Genomic DNA, 25,587 nt, shown 5'->3' with positions numbered 1-25,587 from the left:
AGAGCTTGCCTGTCATTTGCATAAAGTTCAGCAATTCACAACTTTCTGATGCTCTGACCACTTGCTGCGCTCTGCTGTCAATCCCACAATCCCACAGTTGCAAGCCTGTGACTAAGCTTCATTAGATAATGAACTGAAAGAATGGTCAGATTCACCATTTACAGGTTTTTAACTGTAAAGTTAATGTTGTCTGATCAGCAGTGTTATGGGTTATATCTTAAATTACAAACCCCTCATTACTGTGTTTTTCCTTAAAAATAATAAGTAAAAAATTAAATGCATTGTAGGGCTGCATGATTAGTCAAAGTAAAACCGAAATCACAATATGGCTTAGTGCGATTATCAAATCACAAAAACTGTGATTAAATAAATAAATATATGCACTGCATGTGTCAGAGTAAAGCGCAGCACTGTGTTCATTTATACATAAGCAGCTTATTATTACTAAATTTGTAATATTTCTTGCAGTTCTAGTAATGTATTAATTACTATTTAAATTACTAGATAAATAAGAAATATTGCTATATTTTAATAATAACAATAATAACAATTATTATGATCAAAATATTCAAAAATAATTATTTTAATATTAGTAGTAGTATTAAAATTACTAGAAAAAAACAAATAAGACATATTACTATATTTTTATAATAATTATTATTATTATTATTTTAGATTTCCTCTAAAATAGTGCAGCCCCTATGCATACTCTTAAAATGAAAAAAAAAAATATATAAATATTACTTGACACATTGTGCACTGTGCTGACACAAATCAGAAGATTATGAAGAAGTCCTGAATATGTGTGAATGCTGTAATGTGCTAATTAATGAACAGCAATTATTAGAGTGAGTAAAAACAAATGACAGGGATTTGATCTGTAAATATTTGTATTTTGCAGGTGGTCACTTCTCCTGGAAGACAAAGTGTGGTAAGTCGAAATATTTAATACACTTTGTATTTTATGATGGTTGATATATCACACATACCGGACTGGAGCATACATGGATTGGACTGACAAAGAAACTGCCAAAATATTTTGATCCGAAGGTCCAGGAATGCTGTTCCAGAACCTGCTGTCAGCATAAATAATTTTCAGTGCATCTGACATTATTCAATCTAATCACCGTGACTGAGGAATGAGAAGTCATTGCCATCCAAATCTACAAGCAGTCAAAACCTTAAATCACAGTATGCTTAAAGTCCTGCTGCAGCAGTTTCTTCCTCATGCCATTTTATCTCAGTATGCAGCTCATGCTCTCAGCAGCACTGAAGCTTCTAGACACCAAAAGGTCACAGAAGTTATAAATCTGTCATCTGTCAAAGGACACTGCTCACCACATGCTCAAATCTGCAGGATTTTAGTCAGAAAAGACCTTGAAACATCACCAGATGCGTAGTTACAGTAATCTGGTTGCTTATCAGAGCTTTATGGCATGTTTCGAAATCATTCTCTGTTGATCTTACAATGCAGCATTATTAGATAAGCTGCCATTGGCTTTTTGGTGGTTATTTTCTTGAAATGTATCATTTATGTATTGTTTCGGTAGACAGCACTTTTTTGAAATGAGTAGAATCCCAGGAGAAGATCAGCGAGATGCTGACACTCAAATCGAATCTCCTCTCGTCTGAGAGCGTTTGATCTGCTTCTGTTTTTGTGCTGAATCTGTGTTACACAAGCAAACGCCTGTACTCTCGTCAGACAGGGGCAGAAAAAGGTGAAGGATGAACGGTTTTCAGAGTATTGCTTTTCATACAGGATAGTAGGGAATTTTACAAATTGTGGACCTGGAACAGCCGTGGAAACACTATTAGGTAGTTATACTTTATCAACTAGACATCATTCTTGCTGAATGTAGTAAAACTTACTCAGAAGAACTCTGTTCCAAAACCATTTTAACATCATGTTAAAAGTTTAACCTGTCTCAAGTTTCCTGCATCACATTTCATTACATTTCTTGCTGGTTTTAAACACAGAAACAAAGCCTGTGTGACTGATTTAAAGAACTCCACAAAAGAAGCCATTCAATACAAATGAGAATCCTTGACTCAAAATTGATTCCAATAGAACAGCATACTGTACTTGACTGTTAGTTAAATACATTGAACTATTGTTTAAATCAAGTATATTACTAGTCAACATTGGATGAACTTACATAACAGAATGATGAGAAGTTTGTCATTTATAAGTCAATTTAGATAAAAGCATATGCTTAAGTTAGAATTTCATGGAGGATTTATGGAGGATATATATAACTCTCTATAGATATATGTTTAATGTTTGTAACAGTATATGCACAGAATTTAGCGCTCGTGTTCACAGAGACCGAGGCGGCAGAAAGCGCATTTTGTTTGCTTTTATTATTGTGAGTGCACACAAATAAACGTAGAATCTTTACAGATTTGAAAGATGTTTTACTCTTATCTGTATGACCAAAAATGAGGGAGTATTTTAAGAGCAAGTGAGCACACCAGCGCCTCCATCTGATGCAAGCTCTGCATACTTCTCCCTTTCCATCTCAAATGCTGCCTCCATTCCATCTTGCCATGGCACAGTTAGTTCGGGCATGATGACAGTCTTTGTTGTGGCAGACCAGATTACAATGTCAGGTCGAAGAGATGTTATGACAATCTGCTGTGGGAACTTCAATTGGCAACCAAGATCGGCTCTCAGGTCCCACTCACCTCCCGGTGACAACAGGGACCTCTCCCGTATGAAGCTGCTTAGCACCTCTCCCCCATGCCTGACAAATTGAATAGGCTGGTATGATGTTGACATGCTGGCTTTGCTCACTTCAAGTCTGCGTGCTTCAATGACCTCTGCTAGCTTCTGCAGGACGTGGTCGTGGCACCACCCGTGCCGGACCTGGTTCAGAGCAGCCTTACAGCCAGAGAGGATATGTTGTAGACTGGGACTCTGGTGGTCACAGAGCTGGTGAAACTCTTTTATGCCGTACCAGTGGTGCAGGTTTTGGGGGCTTGGGAGGGTATCATATGTGGCCCTGATCAGGAAACGTAACCGTGTTTGGGGCAGCTTCCACAGATCAGCCCATTTGTGGGCCTGTTGATTATGGCCTCCCAGGTCGCCCATTTCCGTTGCTGGGATCGGCTCACAGCTTTGTAGCTTTCCTCTTTCTCCTTCATGACCTCCTGAACAATCAGTCTTTTCCTCTCTATCTTTGTGGCTTTGGACAACATGCTGGTTGATGTTGTCCATCCGAAGCTTGCCCTTCCATGCTGTATCAATCCCACCACCTCTTGGTGTTTCAGACGAGTTATGGCCTGATGCACTGCTTGTGGTGCATCCCATTTTCTTACTTGGGCATTAGGCATATATATATATATATAAAACCCATACAGGGATATTTTTTGCTTTCATAACTTGAATCATATGTTCATTCTAACTGCATTCTAATAAGCATCATCATGCAATCTATGCTTTTGGACTCTCAATACATGTTTTGTGCGTGTATATTGGAGTCACCTAAAATTCTGAAATAGACTTATATTTTTCACTGTCTGCTGTCTGTAATGTTACAGCTCAGGATAGTCACTAGTGAAGGGTCAATCAGTCAGCCGTTGTGTTCCTGTGACTTTAGATTGACAAGTCATATTTTTGGTGATTGGCTCAAATAGTTTTTCCAGGGAGTCACACACATGCCAAGAACTGCCACTGAGATGAATGGAAATGCAAGCAGATAGTTTTCTCCAGGTATATTAGACCTCATAGGTGAGAACCGTGTGTATAAAGAGAGAGTGAGAGCAAGAGAACAAGGTCAGGCCACTTCTGACAGGTCAGCAGTCCACTCCCAACATGCCTCTGGGGAGGAGGCGAGCAGAAAACACTGGTGCAACACCGGGAAGAGAAGCAGTCCCTCCCTATGAGAGAGAGAGAGAGAGAGAGAGACAGAATGAGATAAAGACAGTGTAAGTTTGTATTAGAGAGACGCTGCTGATGTCACTGCTGTAATCGCTGTGTGTGTGAGTGTGTGCATGCATGAGTGTGTGTGTGTGTGTGAATGTGCTGAAGTTGGACATCAGTTGAAGCGCATGCTGCATGAGGTGAAACCGTCCTGACTCAATCTGGAGTGAAAAACACCAGGGACATGCAGAATTTGGATCTTTACAGCCGACTGGATTCTCAGGTATGAGCGGCATGCTGGTTTTACTCGAGTTCAGGTTTTAGTGGCATCTGCTGCATGCAAACACTGCCAAGTTCTAGGATTTAGAAAATGCATGCATTTTTATCATGCCCTTGATTGTGGTATTTCAGTACTAATATTGCCAGATAATATGCATGATTTAGAGAATTAAATTTAGCTGTTGTTTGAACAGTGTGCAATAGTGCAAACTGCAGTAGTGCACTACAGAATTGTGGGTGATGTAGTCTGTGTATCGCAGAGGATGCAGTGTGTTTTCTGCAGGCTGAATGTCGTTGATCAGATGCACTGTTAGTGCTGTGGAGGAGGGGTGCAGGAAGCCTCTGCTGCTACAGTAAGAAGCAGGTTACATGCTGCAGATGTCGGCCAAGACCTCCCATAAATCCAGCACAGATCTCTGACACTGCTTCATCCCTCGCCTTCTTTCTAGGACTGTATACTATAAGAAATAAAGGTACAAAACTATCACTGGGATGTTACCCTTTCAAGGTATAAATATTTACACTTTAGGTACTAAGTACTTTCAAAGAACTAATATGTACCATTTAGGGCTAAATAAGGTACAGATGTTCCTTTTAGCTTTTGTACCTTAGGGTACCATCTCATTGACAGCTTTGTATATTTTTTCGGAGAGTGTAGTTACTACCTACACAGCATTTAGAAGGCATTATTATAAATATTATAATATTCCAAAATGTTCTAAGAAGCCTTCTTTTGGTTAAATTTTTGCTTTGTGTAGAAGACAATAATCCCATAATGCAACAATTTTTCTTTTTTTTAGATGACATAATAAGTGAAAGAAATGCTAACTAAAAATATTTCATTAAATGCTGAAAATTATAGGTTAAAAATGCGTCAGTTGAATGAAAAATTAACTATTTTACAAATATTAAGTCAACACCAGTGTTATTTTAGTATCGCCGATATGTTTTTTTTTGTAATTTTTATTAGTTTTTGTCTATATAATATTTAGAAATTTCAGTTTATTCGTTTTACTAGTTTTATTAGTGCTTTTCTAGTAAAGCTAAACGAAAATGTTGCATTGGCAACGAGCTGAAATAAAAATAAGTTTCACTTTTTAATATTTTGTTTTATTTCAGTTATTTTATTTCAAGTAGCAAAAAGATTTTTCATAGTTTTAGTTTTAGTTAACAATAATAATTCAGTCTTGCATAGCTAAAAGCTTGTCGCAATGCATTATGGTTTTGTTATTAGAATATAGAATAATATTTAATGGCTACAAAAAACATTTCTTAGAACATTCAACAAGTACAAATAACATTATGAGGACATTGTGAGAATGTTGTTCTAAGAACGTTTTCACTCAACATTATGAGAATGTATATCATATTAATAAAGTTATAAGAATGTTCCATAAACATTATTTTAAGAACGTTATGTCCTAACATTTATGTAACTTTTAATAAATGTAAGTAAAAGTTTGCTGGGCTTGCACATTGACTGCATGTTATATTATACAGTATAAGCCTTTTTAATGCTATTTAGTCTCAAGAAACAATATATGAGACAGTTCGCCAAGCAGTTTTTGAGATTTTAGGATTTACCCATTGAAGTATATAGGACTTGGTCTTGGATGCCAAAATGTGCCTGGAGGTGTTGCAAATATGGCAGCCGAGTGAACATGCTTTCCTCATGCTTTGGCTCATCTATGGGCTGCTACAGCATTTACTGCACTCAACTGCTCTATATGGATGTGCTGTGCTGCAGCTTATAGTGATATTCTCCTCCATCTGCCCTTTGAGGATGTTCAATATGATTATCTGCTTCATCCAATTAAATCAATGCGAACCATCACGGGATGTTTGCTAATCTCTCCGCTCTCTGACTGCCCTCATGCTGCTTTAAAGAGATAGTTCAACCAAAAATGAAAAGTCTGTCATCATTTACTTACCCTCATGTCAGTCCAAACCTGTATGAGTTTCTTTATTTCGTGGAATGTGTTTTGAGGAACGTTGGGGTCCAAAAAATGTTGAACCCCAATGACTTTCATCGTGTGAAGTTCAAAGAAGTTCAAAATATCTTTGATCAGGGTGGACTTGGTTGGAAACCCATGATGCACTGCAGTTGCAGACACCTATTAACTCAAAAAGCATTCTTCAGCATTCTTTTATAGTCTTTTATAGTCTCTTAGCAACATTTTATATTATTGTTTTATATTATGTAAATATGAAATGCATATTTGAAGGCATCATAGACATGTTTCTGGAAGTGAAGGCTGTAAGTAGAATAAATAGTCTAAAATAGCTTATTTTTTGGTCAAATTGTAACTTTAGACTATTTTAGACTCTCTCTCTCTCTCTCTCTCTCTCTCTATAGATAGATAGATAGATAGATAGATAGATAGATAGATAGATCCCAGCATGCTTTGGTTCAAACATTTAGTAGTAAAGCCTGTTTTGTGTTTTGGCAGGTCAGTGTTGGATGTTACTTTGCCCAGAATCTTCTGTGAGTTTATCCTTTCACAAGGTTTAAGTGCACAAAAGTATTTTTTCCCGTGGCTAAGAGGATTTCATGTCAATTTGTGTCCATTTTCTATAAGTAAACAGCATTAAAATTAAGCTGATTGCTCCTTCTGTTATTTTGGGGGAAATCCAAAGTTCTTTTCTTTGGAAATGTCCACAAAAGTGAGATTATATTCAGTAATAATGGACCTGAATACTGAGAAAACAAAAGCTGTAATTATTCAAGTGTTATTTTGCAGATACGTTGCTTCTAAAATTACACCAAAGCAGTCTCTTTCAGCCAGCTGGAATCTATCTGATCCACAAGAGAATATAGCCATGAAAAACAAGATGTTGATGATCAGTCTCGTCCACTTTGCAGCTTCATCTGGCCAAGAAATGAAGCGTCTGTGACTGACATGTTAACTAGGCAATCACAGTTTTGTTTTTTATGTGCCGTGTACGGGAGGGTTTTTCTGAAATATAGCGAAGTTAAGTCTACAATTCTGCTTATGAACTTAATGCCTAGTTTGCTTGATTCCAAGCTAACAGGGAACATTCTCACAACATTCTGACACATTTTTAAAAATGACAAACAAGCGTTCTTCTGGCAACAAAGTTATTATAATATTATTTGTTTCTGGTTCAAAATGTTTTTTGAATTTAATTTTCTAAATGTCACTTGTTTCAGAATGTACAGAGGACATTAAAATGCAACATTTCCATGATGTTTGCAATTTGCAAATTTAAAATTTAATGTTTCCATAATGTTGGCAGAAACAAACATTTAAAAAAATACATATTTTAAAAGCTGGATGTTGCAGAGGACATTCAGAATGTTTCATAACTAATTGGGACAATTTGCAAAACATTCTTTTTTAAACTTCTGACAAGGTTCTTGGAATGATTTTCATCTAGTAATATTAAAATAACTTTAAAAATCTTCATAAAATTTTTTTTATTAATAAAATATAAATAAAATGTTATTTATCCATTGTTCACAGAACGTTGGTTTGAATTCCGTTTTTTAAATGTTACTCGATTTAGAATGTTTAGCTAACATTTAAAAGTAACATTCTCATTATGTTTGCAAAATGATCAAAATTGAATATTTTCGTAACGTTTGCTAAACAAACTTTTTTTAAAATGTCAAAAAAAACTTTTTTTTTTTTTTGAACATTCAAAGTACATTCAGAATGTTTTCAAAACTTAAAAAGAATGTTTGAACTTTGGCCAATGTTCTGAAAAGGTTATCTGAAAGTTTTAATTGAAAATTCTTCCAGTAACATAAATAGAATGTTTGTTCAGAGTCAGTATGGTCTTGAAAAATGTTTTTGAAATGTGCATAAAATCTTTTGTTTATACATCATTCATGGAACGTCATTGTGATTTTTTTTTTTTTTTTAAATGTTACTTGTTTTAGAAGGTTAAACCATCATTCTAAAGTAACATTTCCATAATGTTTTTAAAGTGATAAAATTGAACATTTGGTTACATTTGCAAAAAACTGTTGTTTTGAACATTCAGAATGTTCTCATGTGAACATTAGCAAAATGTTCTTAGAACAAATCTTTGTTGGGTTGCTGGATATTCAAATAAACCTTTGCAAAGACACTAGAGTGAAATTGTGGTCCAGAAGTGTTCTTCATAACAGCCTGGCACCTTGTAAACATGACATTGCAGGGCTGTGCTGCCGGCAGCAGCATTGATCTGAGTGTACAGGCATCCTGAAGTATTGGGTCGGTGACATGGAACCTGCACCCTGTATCGATCTGACAGGAAAGAGAGGTGTATTGACTGCAGGATGCAGAACATACAGCTGCTATTTATAGCCATCGCACAGACCAGCTTTATGAGACACCCACATTTTATTGCTCAGAGGTTGTTCTGTCATAGCTCAGGGGTATTTAATGGAGACTTATGATTCTTTCAAGTTTTGACACTATCTTCAATACTTTGTGGTCAGTTAGATTTTTTTTATTTATTTTTTTTCGAAAGAAATGAATGCTTTTATTCAGCAAGGATACATTAATTAAAAGTAAAGACAGTAAAGACATTTAGAATATTACAAATAATTTTTATTTAAAATAAATGCTGTTCTTTTGAACATTTACAGTATATTACTCAAAGTGGTTTCTAATATGAAATGGCACAACCATTTTCAACACTGATAATAATCAGAAATGTGTCAGCTAATTAAAATGATTTCCGAAGGATCATGTGACATTGAAGATTGGAGGAATGATGCTGAAAATTCAGAGTGGATCACAGAAATACATTCCATTTTACAGTATATTCACAAAGAAAACTTTTATTTTAAATGATAATAATATTGTACTCTTTTTACTGTATTTTTGACCAATTACATGCAGCCTTGCAGAAGCAGAAGAGACTTCTTTCAAAACTGCTTTAAAAAAAACTTACCAACCCCATAATTTTGAACTGTAGTGCATTTCCAGAATTTATTAAGAACAAAATTAAACATAAAAGTTTAGCTATTGTAAGGATATAGAGATATTGAATAAAATGTATGTGGATAGCTGTTCAGATCTTGGAAAAATTGGATAAGAAACATTTGACATCATATATCATAGATTTCTCACATTTTTGTTCATTATTGGCTTTTTCCTCACGGTGAAACATCTGAGAAGACTTTAGCAAAGATCTCTATTTCCTCTCTATTTAATCTCTTTTTTTCTTGTAATTGAGATATTAAAGCTTAGTCTGGAGTTTTTGGGTGTATTTCATTTCTGTATGTCTTCAAAAAATGTAAATATTGTGACTCTTTGAAATTTTTAAAACATTGTTGTGATTGTTTGAGCAGCTGTTTGTTCGTTTGACCAGTGGCAGATGGACAGTGTCATTATTTTTGCTCTTCATTTTGGTGATGCTGCACTTCAGCTTAAAGAGATCTCATGATTATTTTACTGTATTGAGGCTTGTGTCTGCTCTGTTCCCTCACATGAACCTGTGAGTGAGTGTAGTGTGTCATCTCTTTACAGGATCACAGTGTAGGATGTGTGCAGCAGATCCACACAGAAGCAGAGCGTGTGGCAGTGTTGTCATAAAAAATGAGGATTCAGAATAAAGAAATTAGACCTCATGCAGACTACATGCTATTCATATTTTAGGCAGGGCAAAAGACACTGATCTGAATGAATGCCTTGTGTGACAGAGAAATAATATCTGAACTTTATGCCATTTTATGCCATTTTAAGTCTGTGTATATATCAATTTATCACTATCGTCAAGTTTGTTTCAATCTCATAATCATTCAGGTGTGCTTTTCCATAATTAGCCAGATTTATGGATTTGTTTGTTACAGTAATCTCGTGCTGATTCTAAGCAATTTTGAAAATATGATTATTGAAATAAAATAACAGATGCAAAATATGCCAGGATTGTAGAACAGAATTTGAACGTCTCTTTAAACCGTGTTAACCACAGACCAGCGTTTATGCACAAACAAAAGAGCATTTATCAGTATGATTGTGCTGTAAGTGAGTCTGATTCTCATCAAAGTTACAGTTCTGTGCTCATTTACACACATTTACATAAGTTCACAGGAATAATACACAATTACACTCTCACACATGTGTGCATATGCGCGCACACACACACACACACACACACACACACTCTGTCGTCTAGAAGGTGCCCTTGGGTTTTTTCCTTCAATATGTCAGTGTGTGGGTGTGAAGCTTGAGCTCTTGTCTGTGTGAGACACACACACACACACACACACACACACACACACACACACACACACACACACACACACACACACACACACACACTGTTTTACCTGAAGGCCCTGAGGAATGTGACTTGGCTGCTAGTTTTGAGATTTAGGATGGATTTTAGTGAGCAGCTGTCAGAGCAGGTGAAAAGATGAATGGAATTGAAATGATTTGCATCTCATTTATGTTTATGCATTTGGCAGATGCTTTCTTCTAAAGTGAATCACATGCATTATCATTTTTTTTTAATTAATCAATCTGGTGCCAATCTTTTATATTGAAGTCAGAATTAAAAGCAAAATCATGTGTATCTGGTCCTATTGTGTTTTAATAACATCTTTGATTTAAACATCATTAACTAAAATACTGCTAGAGTGCAATTTGTGTTTGAATCAGTTCAGAATGCCTGATTCAGTTTGAACAAAAACTCTGATTCAGTGTCTGATTCATTTCTATTATCACTCAAAAATGTGCCACTGTAGAGGCATTTTTCATGTTAAAATGTTTTAGAAAAAAGAAATATTTCTGATTATTGCTATTGATGCATATAAATGAAAATTGTCAATTTGTGCCTTGATTTTTAATACTGTATTAAACATTTCGAATGAAGTTTATTCAAGTAATTCCAAGAAAATTCATACACAATACCATTCAAAAGTTTGAGGGCAGTAAGCTTGTTTTAAATGTCTCTTTTCCTGACCAAGGCTGCATTTATTTGATAAAGATTACAATTTAAAATAACTGGGGGACTGAGGGAAGACATCTTTCATTGTAAGTTAATGCTGTTAAACAGAGATGGAAAAAATACATTAAAAAAGTAACTTCTAACGTAGGCTATTCTTAAACATGGACCTCATTATTGAAGAACAAATCCAAACACCAGAAGCAGAAGTTTTCTTTAACTGAAAAATATGCATTTTCATTCATTCAAAGGCTATTTGGTCGCAATAGTATTTTAGTTCAAAACTTTAAGTGCAATTGGTTAAAAAAAATCTTTATTGGCAGACGGTTCATATAGACCTTCAGTTGTTACACATTTGTAATTTCACAGTATTTTCACCTCCTAAATTACTACACTTGTCATGTCACAATTCTATAATGGTACAAAATACTCAGGCCGATGACATTTTTTGTATGTCATTAAAATTCTTTTCAGAGTCATTGTACATAAATAGGTTAAGCAAAACAATTGTGATTATTTCTGAGAACTTTTTAACTGCAGGCAGACAGCCTACATTATGGTACAGCACAAATATTTGGAACATCCCTTATTCTGTTCCTTATTTTCTTAAAGAATAAACACTTATTTTCTACAAGAATAAACACTATTTTCTTAAAGAATAAGATAAAGAATCACAATTAGCTCTTTTTTTCCTTTTCTGGAGTTAATTGGCAACCCTAATGATGAATAATTATGTTTTGACTCCTCTGACAGGTTATTTTGGACCTTACTCAAAAAAATAATAATTAATTGTTGGAGATATGCAAGGAAAAAATAATAGTTAAAAAAATGGATAATAGAAAGTGCAAAGGTGGCACTGAAAAGGCCAGTACAAAAAAACAACAACAAAATAACAAAGTGGGCAGGTCTAAGGCATGAAACTCTAGCCCTGCTGTAAAACGTAATTTATTTTTGTGATCAAAGCTGAATTTTCAGCATCATTACTGCGGTCTTCAGTGTCACATGATCTTCCGAAATCATTCTAATATGCTGATTTGCTGCTCAAGAAACATTTCTGATTATTATCAATGTGAAAACATTTTTGTAAACCTTGATATACGTTTTTTTTTCTTTTTTCGGGATACTTTATAAATGTAAAGTTAAAAAAACAGCAATTATTTGAAATAGAAATATTTTGCAACATTATAAATGTCTTTACTGTCACTTTTGATCAGTTTCATGCATCCTTGCGGAAGAAAAGTTTTAACTTCTTTCAAAAACAAAGTAATTGTACTGCCCCCAAACTTTTGAGTGGTAGTGTAAATGTTGACATATATATTGAAATTTTCTATTCTAGCATAGTTTGCGTGTATGTGTGCAACAGTAGTATTACATGTTTTTTTTTTATTTTTGGTAAGACTGTTTTTCTGCATTTATGTAATTTCTTTGAGGGTTGATCTTGGCTCGGCACCATCTGTTTTAATGCTGCGTGTTTCTCAGTAATGAGGTGCTAAAACACCAGCTTGTTGTGATTAGCAGCTGGTCAGTAATGCTGTCTGTTGAGGACAAATGCACAAATCCAGCCTGCTTTCTTTATGCGCTGACATGAAGGGAATCTTGACTGGAAACTGCTTTAACCTTGTTTATTAGACTAGCAGCTATTCTTTTGCACTAATTAAAGATTCCCTCAAGATCTCATTATGACACTAATTTGTTTTGTGCTGAAGCTGAGCGATGAATAATTGTATTCTAGTTGCATTTCTGCATGAAATATATGAAACCATAAGTGAATGATTTGAAGTTTGCTACATTTAAAACCTGCATTAAATAATCACATAGAAACTCTTATACTGTACATAGACATCTTCTATGGAATTACAACCAACTGTGATTGATTAACTTGAGGAAAAGCAGTTTAATTTTTATTCAGTTGGCAGATGTTTTCATCCAAAGCAATTTGCATATTGTCATTTCAAAATTCTGGGGTTAGTATTTTTATTCAGCAATCATGATGTTAGAAAATTTTTCAGTAAATGCTGTTCTTTTGAACTTTCTGTGAATCAGCATATTATAATGATTTCTGAAGGATCATGTGACACTGAAGACCGAAGAAACTGCTAAGTTCTTTGCATCATAGAAATAAATTATATTTTACAATATATTCAATATATAAGTATAGTAATATTTCCCATTTTTACTGTTTTTACAATATTTTCGATCAAATAAATGCAGCCTTTGTGAGCAGAAGAGACTTCATTCAAATGTGCATTTTATTAGTTGGTAGTTAATATGACTTTAAACAGTGGAAAATAATTATTGATCATATTCAGTTGTCATAAAATGATGGAGAAAAACAATAATGTGCAGTTTTGGCCTGTTTGATATTAATAATGTCCTTTAAATATTAAATCACTAAAATGTCCAATTAATTTTATTATTTTATGTTTTTTTTTATTAGAGAAGATATACATATTAATATGCATTTTTATTGTGTATATTCTACTAATGTTTATGCATATTAATGACTTCCAGTTGTAAGGAGCTCATGTTGTCACTGATACCCGTCCAGCACTGTCTTTTTGTTTGTTTTTAAAGAGAAAGTGAAGTTAAATTTGACTGTCATGTTTGGTGAAGCTTTCAATATGAAACTCACAGACACAAAAAACCTGTCTTTGTTGAAGAACATGAGTCGGTTTGATTTCATGGAGAGGCTGCTGCTGTTGGCTACATTAGTAACCATGGTAACTGGATTGCACTTTCATTCCCTTATAGAAAACAGAGCAAAACATCGAGGGCCAGGATGAAAATGCAGCAGTGTCCTCAAGCAATGCATATGCATGGGAATCGTATTTCTTTGTTTACAGCAATACATTTGTTTATCATTAGGTGCTCACTTTTTATTTCAAACCTGTATGGAGCTCAGCAACTGTATGACAATGTCCTGGCAACCACCCATGATCACCCATAAATTATTAAATTGTCTCATCAATTTTTTTAAAAAAGAATATAAAAACAATAATTTTAATATTTTTAGTAGTAACTAGAATGTACATTTTAAATGTGATTTTGGTCTCTTTATTAATATTAGTAATTTAGTATTAATAATAATGGCATACTGTGACGTTTTCATTGAGAGATTATAGTTTTTATTAATATTTTGATTTTTTTATATATATTTCTGATTTCATTTTAATTTTAGTTGAAGTTTTAGTCATTTTGTTGTGCATTTTTGTAATTCTTTGTTTATATGCCCATAGTTTTAAGACTTTAAGACAGCATGCGTGTGGTCAGTGTGTCTCTGTATGACCGTCCGGGACAAAAGCATCTGTCAGTGAGACGCATCCATTGTACCTGTCACTCTGAGACAGACCTTCACACTGACATCTCTCTCTCTCTCTTTCTCTCTACACACACAGAGGAATGATGAGGAGGCCGTGGTGGACAGAGGAGGCACTCGCTCCATGCTTAAAGCTGGACTGGAGAAGGAGGAGCTAGAGGGTAAATACATAATCAGAATTTAAACAAAACAATATTTTTGGAGACATTTTTAATCTATAAATATCATATGTGTGATTTTGTTTTTTGCAGTCAATTTTATTTGTCATGCATGTATTTATTTATTTATTTGCCACAAATTCTAACACTGGCATTTAAAAGTTTTTTAAAGGAATTCATATTTTTATTCAGCATGGATGCATTAAATTGATCAAAACTGACAGTGAAGACATTTATAATGTTACAAAAGATTCCTATTTCAAATAAATGCTGTTCTTTTGAACTTTCTATTCATCAAAGAATCCTGGAAAAATCATTGTCACAACTATATAATTTCCACAAAAATATGAAGCAGCACAATGTTTTCAACACTGATAATAATCAGAAATGTTTAAGCAGCAAATCAGCATATTATCATGATTTCTGAAGATCATGTGACACTGTAGATGATGCTGAAAATTCAGCTTTGAATCCCAGGAATAAATTTAATTTTAAAATATGTTAACATAGAAAACAGTTATTTTATAAAATAAAATATTTCACAATATTTGTATTTTTACTGTATTTTTTACTTATGAAAAATTATTTTTACTGTGCAGCAACCTTGGTGGAAAAAATACATTAAATATGGCAGATCAAGAAAAATGTCCAATATATTTAATCTGCATATACCCAGAGAATATTGATAAAAAAATAGCTAAACCTAATTAATTTAATTAATATTGATATAAATATACATATTAATTACAATTAATATTCATATTAAAACTACCAGATTGTCACGGCATGGTGTGAAATAAGCAAACAAAGAAGATGAATGAAGCTAAACAGTCTTTTAATAAATCCACACACAGGGTAAATCCACAGAAGGTAGGATTTTATAACAGATCCGTTCATTGTCCCGTTGCTGAAGTCTAGCATCATATGGACAGCTTTGTGTGTATTAAATGAGCAGCTGTGATGTATCATCAGTCACGTACAGATGCAATGCTTGTCCTCTTTCTCTCACACACAATAATAACCAGCTGTTTCAGAGCAACTTCATGTTAGTCAGAGAGGAAAGTCTGTGGGTGTGTGTGTTTATCTGCCTCTGAGATGTCCTGAATAGAAAAGACTGGTGGGAGGACGGAGAGCTAGTATTTGAGAGCGTTTCACAGGGGAAAAGAGCAGCTACTGGAAGCATCTTCTCTAAGGATGGCGGATGACGTCAGCCACTATTTTTACATCCTACTGTGTTTGTTGGTGAGAAAGAGGCAGAGAATAATTACAGTATCTAAATTAGAATAAAAAATGGGTCATCAAGACTTTTAGTGTCTAAACAGAGGCTCCATGTCCTACACATGTCAGAAATAATCACACGCTTTTCTGTTTATGTTTGTGCCTGCTTTATTTGCATTAATTGTGAACATGCATCTCTATCTTTGGCTGATGAACTTAAAGACCTCATGTCTTGATGAGTGCAGGTTTCTTTTTTTGTGTTAATGTATTTTCTATTGAAAGAGGATAATACATTGGTATGTATTTGGCAGGTGTTCTATCCAAAGTGAGGTCAGTTTTTACATTTATCAGATCGGGCAATTAAAAAATAAACAAATAAAGAAGAAATAAATGTATGTTACAGGGGTGTAACTTACTACTAACACGGTATAATATTTTTTAATAATAATGTTTTAAGAATGTACATTTTAAATGTGAATTTGTCTCTACTATTAATTGTCACAGGTGTGTAACATACTACTAATAATTACTATTACTAATAAATATCTTATATAATATTTTAATAATAATAATAATAATTACGTTTTTGTAAGCAAATAGAATGTGATTTTGTTCACTTCGATATTAATAATGTAAATAATTATAATAATATAGTTATTAATTATATTAATATAATAACTTTTACATGGGTGTAAAAAATTGTAGTAAATGCTTTTAATATTATCGAATATTTTATATCATTTTATTTTATTAATCATTTACATATTTTAAGGTAAATATAATGTCTTTAACATTAAGATTAATTGTTACGGGGATGTACTTTAATATCAATATTATAGTATTTTTAATAATAATATAATTGATTTTTAAGTAAAAAGAATGTGCACGTTGGAGTAACATGTTATTAATATTATATTTTATTTTATAGTATTGATAATAATAATGAAAATACTTTTAAAAGTAAAGAGAAAGTTCATTTTAAATGTGAACTTGGTCTCTATAATATTAATATTTATTGTTGCAGGGGCGTAATATAGGCATTAATTTTATGCTAATTATATTAGATAATATTTTAAAATATTTAATTTGATTATTTTGAAAAAGTCAAATGAATGTACATTTTTAATGTGTATTGTGCATTCATATTAAGTATTAATATTAATTGTTACATGGACATAACTATTATCATTATAGAATGTATTATAATATTGCTGTGCAGTCAGGTTTTGTATCTTTTAGCTGTACACAATTTGACTTTAGAGCTAACAGACATTAACTAAAAGCCACAAAATCTCATTTTGTTTTCATGAGGGTTTTGAATATACTGTGTTTGGTCAAGAAAACGTCACCAGTTCATCACTCAGCATTATAGTGCGCTGACAAGTTGCAAATGCAAATGTAAAAGCAGCTTTCCAGAGCTCAGTCTTCATGATGTGTGACAGCAGCAGGCAGCTTTCACTGAGCGCCCAGGCTGGTGTTATGAGGATATTACCCACAATTCCATGCAATAATGAGCCCACTGTCAAGACAAATATGTATATATATATATAAACTGAGCTGTACTGAAAATACTGCTTGTGACAGCAAAAATATGAATTTTTCCTCATTCACTGTGGCTTACAAATTCACTTTCAGCTTTTGAAGATGTTTTGTTCATAAAGAAGAAAATATGAAGTGACAGTTTTCCCACTACTTGCTAATTCACTGCTATAGTGTTTGAGTGGTTGCTAGGCAGTTGCTATGGTGATCTGCATGGTTGCTAGGCGCTCACCATCAAGTCTCTGATACGTTGTAATGAAAACTTAACTATTAAAAATAATTTTTTGTTTACTGAAATAGTATATAATTCTATGAAAATCTTAATCTTTAAAAATGAAAATTAAAAATGTTTTCTTGATGACTTCAATTAAACTAAATAAAATTCAAATGTAAAAAAAGTAAAAAAAAAAGAGAAAATAATTTTATTTAAGATTGGTTATGATATTTTTTTACAAAAACGTTTAACTAAAATTAAAATAAACCAAAAATAAGCAAATAGTGTAATAGTTCAAACAGAATACTATGATATTATATAAATTATAGTATAAATTACTATAAAAGTATATAAATAATACTAAAATAACACTGTGGTTCGTTGATAGAAATAAAGCTGAAATAAATAAATTTAGGCAAAATAGAAAGATTAAAAACAAAAACGAATATGAATTTCAAAAGCACATAACATAATTAGATAAAAAAACCTATTTGAAAGGTTTCCTTGGCAACTTAAACTAAATTAAATTAAAGTAAAACTGACATAAATTAAAAAAATACAAATCTAGAAATAATAATAATAATAATAAAATAATTTAATTGAATTAAATTGCTAAAGCATATAACAAACTTAACATTAAAATGGAATCTGAAAATAACAGTGTTTTTGTTTTTGTCATTTAATTATTGTATAATAAATGTGTGTAACTATGTTATGTTATAATAATTATATAATAATATATGATGGGCATATGTTATGTATTCCCAGCACGTAAATTAAACTGAGTGATGACTGTTATTTTAGCATCGTTCAAAAAGATGAATAACTGTATGGGTTAAATATGTTTAGCAAATGTAATTATTGAACCCAAAAATAGTACACCAAAGTGTTTCTAGTGAATTATCCACTTCAAAACCTAGTGAGCAGCCTACCTAGACAGCAGGTTTCATATGTTTAAGGCAGCATCCCTTCCAAAAAGTAGGCACTGTATAATTATTTTATAATTGTGCTTTATAATTCATAATTATGAAGGAAAATTATTCCAAATGAGTCACGGCATAATTATGCAGCCTTCTTAGACGCCTTCTTTTGGCTGAATACTAAAGCAGCACTGCATTTGTCATTTATGGAAAAGACAATCCCATCATACATTGCAATTCAGAGTCAGTAAAAAGAAAACCCATCCAGGATATGAACACAGTTAATCATCAATGTTGATTATTAATGTACGTATATATTTCATTCAGTGCTGGAAAATATTGCTTAATTTTTTTTTTATTATTAAATTAAATAGAAAATAGAAACATAAAAAAAAACTAACAAAAATGATGAAAGTACATAACATACTTTAACTAAAACAGAAAATCCAAAAATAAAAGCTAATACTTCAAATACTTAAATTGTAAAACAGAGCACATAATAGTTTATAACTATTACTAAAACAACACTGTTTCACTAATTGAAATAAAGCTAAAATAAAATAAGAACATTAAATTAAAAGATGAATAAGTGAAAATTAGAAATGTTTTCTTTGAAACTTAAAATAAACTAAATGAAACTAAAACTGAAATAAAAGTTAAAAAAAAAATTAGGAATAATAAAAAAGTAATAAAAATGACAAAAACACATAATGTATTATTAAATGAAATCTGATGTAGAATGCTATACTATATAATACTATAGAATACTATACTAAAAATAGATATAATACAGAAATTTATTTTAAATACTATAAATTATGGTATAAATACTATAGTATATAAATAATACTGAAATAATCTAGTGTTTTTGATCACAGCAGTTCATTCACTGCTGGAAAATATTGCTCCAAAATTGTCTGAAGAAATATTTTACCCAGTATTTGTTATCCACATCTTGAAAATATTGTCTTATTAAAAATATTTTGTTTTTATAGATGAGCATTTAGCATGTTCCAATCGCACTGGGGAAAAAAATATGAGGTTTAATTTCAGGGAAAGTTATGTTGTTCAAAAAATGCTAATTAGCAAGTGACCTCGGAACGTGAACTAAATCATTCTCTATATTTTCTACCATCTCTGAGTGCTTGTGTTTGTGTTTGACGGACAGGTCACAGGACTCTGTATATCGGGGTTCATGTTCCTCTGGGCAGAAGAACCCGCCGCCGTCATCGGCATCACGGACACCGACACAGAAAGAGGAGCAGGGAGAGAGACTCGGGCGTCGAAGACGGACATGAATCTCCTTCATACAGTAGCCAGCCATCCTTCCTTCAGTGACTTTCTTACTCAGTGTTTTTCTCCTCTTTTTCAGTACAAATATCTAAACATTCTTAACCCTATAAAAGCCCGTTTCTGATCAACAAGATCAAAACTGCTAAAAAACCTTTCGCACACAATCTACTGTACTTCATGCCTTCTGTCATCTGATTGATACTTTATACATTTTTAGCAAGTAAAGGCTTTTTAGTATAATTGTAGCAATAGCCAAAAATACATTGTATGGGTCAAAATTATAGATTTTTCTTTTATGCCAAAAATCATTAGGATATTAAATAAAGATCATGTTCCATGAAGATATTTTGTAGATTTCCTACTGTAAATATATCAAAACTTAATTTTTGATTAGTAATATTCATTGCTAAGAACTTCATTTGGACAAACTTTAAATATGATTTTCTCAGTATTTTGATTTTTTTGCACCCTCAGATTCCAGATTTTCAAATAGTTGTATCTCGACCAAATATTGTCCTATCATAATAAACCATACATCAATGGAAAGCTGATTTATTCAGCTTATAAATTCAGTATAAATTTCGAAAAATTGACCCATATGACTGGTTTTGTGGTCCAGGGTCACATATGATTTAAAAAAATCCTTTTTTTCTGTTTGTTTGCTGTCTTTCTCTGTTCCTTCTGATATCCTTTCATTATTTCTCTTTCCCTTTGATGGTCTGTCCTGTTGTATTATGTTTCTTTGAAGCTCTCTCTCTCTCAGAGTTGGAGTGTGTGTTGCTCCTTTAGCAGCTCATCATGATGACTCAGTCCTGCTATAGAGAGCAGCTGCTTCTTTTCTGTGCTTTATTATTATTATCCACAAAACGTGTGTTGAACACAGAACAGTTTGGGGTCTCTGAAGCTTTTAGCTGCCTATTTTAGCCATGTGACCATTTGAACTGAGCTTGGTGGTTTATTGAAGTCACTGAAATGCTGTGTCACAGATACTCCCTCCCAGAGGGTTCAGTTTCTGCTGGGTACTGAGGATGATGATGAAGAGCACATACCACATGACCTCTTCACCGAGCTGGACGAGATCTGCCTGCGTGACGGAGAGGATGCTGAGTGGAGAGAAACCGCCAGGTACTGACCCATGTGACTCAGTCATGTGACTTCATCTGTCTGGATTCAGTCATTCAGTATGCACTCATGGATTAATGACATGTAATAATGTCTGAGAAGATGAAAAGAATTTTAAAAATAACATAAAATACAGATTTTTAAAGAAAATAATAAATATAAATGACATAATCTTTAATCCTGATTTTATCAGATGTCTCAATCATCTAGTAAAAAGTGAAAAAATGTTTTCATAAGCCTTCATTTAAATTCATTTATATTATAAATTATTAATTATTATAAATTATCATTTATAAATTCATTTAAATATTTATATTTTTTTCTATGGGTTATTTAATTTGACAGTTAAAAATCTTATGCCATAAAAAGGTTGAATTAAAAATTTAAATGAAATAATAAAGAAACAAATGTAGCCAAAAATATAAAAACTAATAAAAATGACAAAAGCACTTAACATATTACTAAAACTTAAGCTAAAATTAAAACGGAAATTAAAAAATTTAAATCGGGTAAATTTGTTTTTTGTTTTTTTTTTTTGTATGTAATAATATATATATATATATATATATATATATACACACACACTGTATATGCTATATAAATAATATTAAAATAACTCTGTTTTTCATCGGTGTCTCCAAAAAAGTGGAATAATCATACAGTAAAAAGTGATTTTCTGTAAACCTTGAATAGAATATGAGTGTACATATCCTAATAATTATTTTTCAAGGTATTTTTGTTTGTTTATCTATTTATTTTTTTATGTTTTTTTTTATTTTTTATTCTTGGGGTTATTTGATTTGACAATCAGAAAGGTATGATGTCATGAAAAGGTCAAATTAAAACTAAAAATGAAAAAAAAAAGTATGGTATAACAGAAAAAAACTAATAAATGACAAAAGCACATAACATATTATTAACACTTAAACTAAAATCCAAATAAAAACTAAAATTTTATGATATTTGGAAAAAACAACTAATAGTAGTAAAAACAACACACAGGAGGCCATTTACATATTTTGTCATATGACCAATGCACGTGACAAGAAACCCCAAGAACAGGAAATGGCATCACAAAATGGCCCTTATGGAAATGTACCAAGGTCAGAACATGCAAATCTGTAAAAAACAACAACAACCACCCCCCCCCCCCACATGCACAAATTACATTTTAAAGCACTTGACACATGAGCTTTAAACTATTTTGAAAAGGCTTCTTCTTTTCTCCATCTCAGCAATCTTTATTTGTTATTAGCCCACAAATAATGAATCAATATTTTGACATCATGCGTTAATGCTCAGTATTTTTCAGAGATTGATTCTTGGCTGCTCTCATGTGTTTTGAGAGCATGAGTGATGTTTAATGCATTAAATCTGTTGAGCAGCATTATTCCAAGAGAGCTGAGGTTATATAAAGAAGCATTGTTATGTAATATTTGTGTGCGTGTGATCAAACAGAAAGGCTAAATAAAGCGATTATAATGATGACGGTTTCTACATTGTCATATGGCACCACATCTAAATGCAAGTGCACTCAGCATGAGATTTGCTTTCATTTTTTCTTCAGTTAGCAAAGACAACATGTAGACTGTAGTGCTTATATCTAAAAATATTAAAAATTCACATGAGGCAACACAAATTCCCATTTACTTATTCAATAAAAGTTATAAGGAAGGTTGTTTATGTTATTGTTTATTAATCTGCATAATGTTCATGACAGTTAATAGTCCTGTCAAGCTCCAAAAAGGACAAATATGATATATTTGGCATATGAAATAAAGTTTGTACTGTACATCTCGTGCACTAGATTCTGGTTCTTCTGGATTTGTACAAGAGCTTCATATGAAAGTTATGCTCTAAACTCTAAAATGTATCTTGGAGCTCTTATTTTCCACAGACATTGGTATTCTGGCTGCATTTATGGTTGTTTTTAAATAAATAGTTCACCCAAAAATCCAAGATCTAGATGAATTTGTTTCTTCATCAGAACAGATTTGGAGAAATGTAGCATTGCATCACTTGCTCATCAATGGATGCTCTGCAGTGAATGGGTGCCGTCAGAATGAGAGTCCAAACAGCTGATAAATACATCACAGTAAGCAAAATTTTTTTTGAGTGAACTACTCCTTTAACCATGTCTGTGTCTCTTTGTCCAGGTGGCTGAAGTTCGAAGAGGACGTGGAGGATGGAGGTGAGCGCTGGAGTAAACCATACGTTGCGACGCTCTCTCTGCACAGTCTCTTTGAGCTGCGGAGCTGCATCATCAACGGCACCGTCATGCTGGACATGAGAGCCAGCTCTCTGGAGGAGGTTGCAGGTTGTGTTTTATGTCAAAGAAATGCAACATATCATCGTAGAACTGATTTCAAAACAAACACATTGGGCTTTTGGGTGAAATCTGTCATTTCTAGGTCACATTTAACCCAAAAATCAATAAAAAAGTAAATGTTTTGGTTAATATTTGCATTGAGACATAATTTTTATGAGAATTGCATCTCCCCAAATAATTCTCATTAATGCAAAAAATCCCATTTTTTTGTACTGTAATGTGAATAAAAAATTGTAAACTGTTTCTACATTATTGTAATATTTGCTGAACTGTCTTTACACTAATTTTACTTTTTAAAAATGAAATAATTTTATTCTAGCATCTTGTACTGTAAAACAGTAAAAATTGCAGTGTACAAATGAGAATCACTACTGAAAATAATTCATTCTAGAAAATGTAAAAATAAAACATGCATTACAGATAATGAGAGTTTTTGGAAAATGTGATTGAAAATAATTTAAAAATGCAAAAAAAGAGGAAAAAATAATGGTCATAAAAATAGACTTAATTTTCTTTTTGTAAAATATAATTTGTTATATTTCCTGTTTTGATTGCATTGGTGAACTGTAACCAGATTTACTCTTTCAATCTTTCCTGTGCTCATAAAATGTTTGCTATTTCTGGTCAAATGAGCTTCCATTGTCAAATTAGCACGTTGTAATAGGATGTGTCAGTGCTCATATGCCGCTGAGGAACACCTTAAACTGAGTTTTACACTTTAATCTCTGTGGGATTTGTGTAAGAGAGCTCAAGCCATATGTATAGACTCACAGTGTTAAAAGCTCAGGTAATTTGCACATATGTACAAGGTTCTAGTGTTCAGTGTTCAGCTTATGAGAGTCAGTATTTCATGAATTGTGAATGAGAGAGTTGCATATTCATTTGGATACAGAGAATTCTACAACACACTTTGACCTTTTGTGACAACAATATTGGGGCATGTTGTCACAAAAGGTCAAAGTGTGTTGTAGAATTCATCATTCTATCTGTATACAAACTGTATTTTTAAATGTCATTTCAATGCACTAGAACAAGCCTCCAGAGGTGAGTGCGCTTTGGAAATTGTCTTTATCGCTTAGTGTCAGTCATGAATTATACAGTGTTTGCACCTCACTCTCGTAAGCATGTGAATTTTGCATTACTCAAAGCTGTTCTGCTTCTTCTGGATCTCTGAGCAGCTGCTCCATCGCTCGTCATCAACATCAATGTCAGTGTCTTGATGCAGAGTTCAAGGAACATCTGCAAAATAGACACAGATGAGGTTCTTGCCAAACATTTAGCACAGATTAGCCATTTAAAGATCACATCAGCTCTGTATCAAGAGAGCACTGGCCAGACATATGCTGTGTTAAGAATTCATCATTCTATGTGTTTAGTTGAATAATTAACACTTTGGTGGCACATATGAAGATGAATATAGCATTCGGCAGATCTATACTGATGCACATCTGCGCCGCTGTTCACGTTTTAGTATAAAATTACAATAAACGTAAAAAGATCATCTAAATGACATCAGATATATGCCATGGTGATGTTACAAGTGTGATATTTATATTGATTATATCCATTAAATTCTTAACTCATATCCATTAAATTCTTAAAAATGTTTACATATTTTAATTTTACAAATATTTATGTATTAACATTTTGAAAAAATAAGATGTGTGTGTGTGTGTGTTAGGCATGTAATAATGCATTTTTTCTTCTGCTGCTGATCATTTGTGATGTTGTATGTTGAATTTCTTAGAAATGGTGCTGGACCAGCAGGAAGTGGCCGGGCATCTGGAAGAGGATGTCAGGAAGAAGGTCAAAGAAGCTCTTCTGAAGCAGCACCATCATCAGAACCAGAAGAAACTGGCCAATCGGATTCCCATCGTCCGCTCTTTCGCCGACATTGGCAAGAGGCAGTCTGAGACCAACTGCATGGACAAAAACGGTATTCATTTATCCTTGTCCAGAAAATAAAGGAGGTTGCAGGTCTGATTATGCAGATGACATCAAAACGATATACTACTACAGGTTAAAAGTTTGGATTCAGTAAATTAATATGAAATGAGTATTATTATGAGGATGCATTAAATTGATCAAACGTGACAATAAAAACATTTATAATATTTTTATTAATGGATCATGTGACTGGAGTAATGATGCTGAAAATCCAGCTTTGATCACAGCAATAAATTACATTTTACAGTATTTTGAAAACAGTACTTTTAAATAGTAACAATTTGTCACAATTTAAATGATTTAGAAGTATTTTTGATCACATAAATGTAGCCTCGATGAGCAGATGAGACTTCTTTCAAAAACAAAAAAAAATCTTAACAACCATTGTATGTATATATTTATTTATTTTTATAAATATTTATGTTTTTTAATATTTATTTATTAATTACAAATGGGAAAAATAAGGTGAGTTGAAAATGGAACAATA

At 32.7% G+C, this 25,587-nt stretch overlaps 1 protein-coding gene across 6 annotated transcripts in view; it reads left to right on the top strand.

The window, feature by feature from the left end:
* The window catches only part of slc4a10b (solute carrier family 4 member 10b), a 57,943-nt gene that overhangs the window by 5,022 nt on the left and 27,334 nt on the right, over positions 1-25,587 (top strand). For 2 of the 6 annotated variants that reach the window (XM_042731883.1, XM_042731882.1), the window contains exons 2-7: positions 902-931; positions 14,440-14,521; positions 19,578-19,721; positions 20,689-20,827; positions 22,981-23,141; positions 24,901-25,089. In XM_042731883.1, coding sequence (XP_042587817.1) covers positions 902-931; positions 14,440-14,521; positions 19,578-19,721; positions 20,689-20,827; positions 22,981-23,141; positions 24,901-25,089 — 745 coding nt within the window. The other 4 variants (XM_042731885.1, XM_042731887.1, XM_042731884.1 and 1 more) reach the window with 4 other exon arrangements.

The sequence above is a fragment of the Cyprinus carpio genome, chromosome B9 (genome assembly GCF_018340385.1).
Source record: "Cyprinus carpio isolate SPL01 chromosome B9, ASM1834038v1, whole genome shotgun sequence".
Classification (NCBI taxonomy): domain Eukaryota; kingdom Metazoa; phylum Chordata; class Actinopteri; order Cypriniformes; family Cyprinidae; genus Cyprinus; species Cyprinus carpio.
This window is presented reverse-complemented; position numbering and strand designations above follow the sequence as displayed.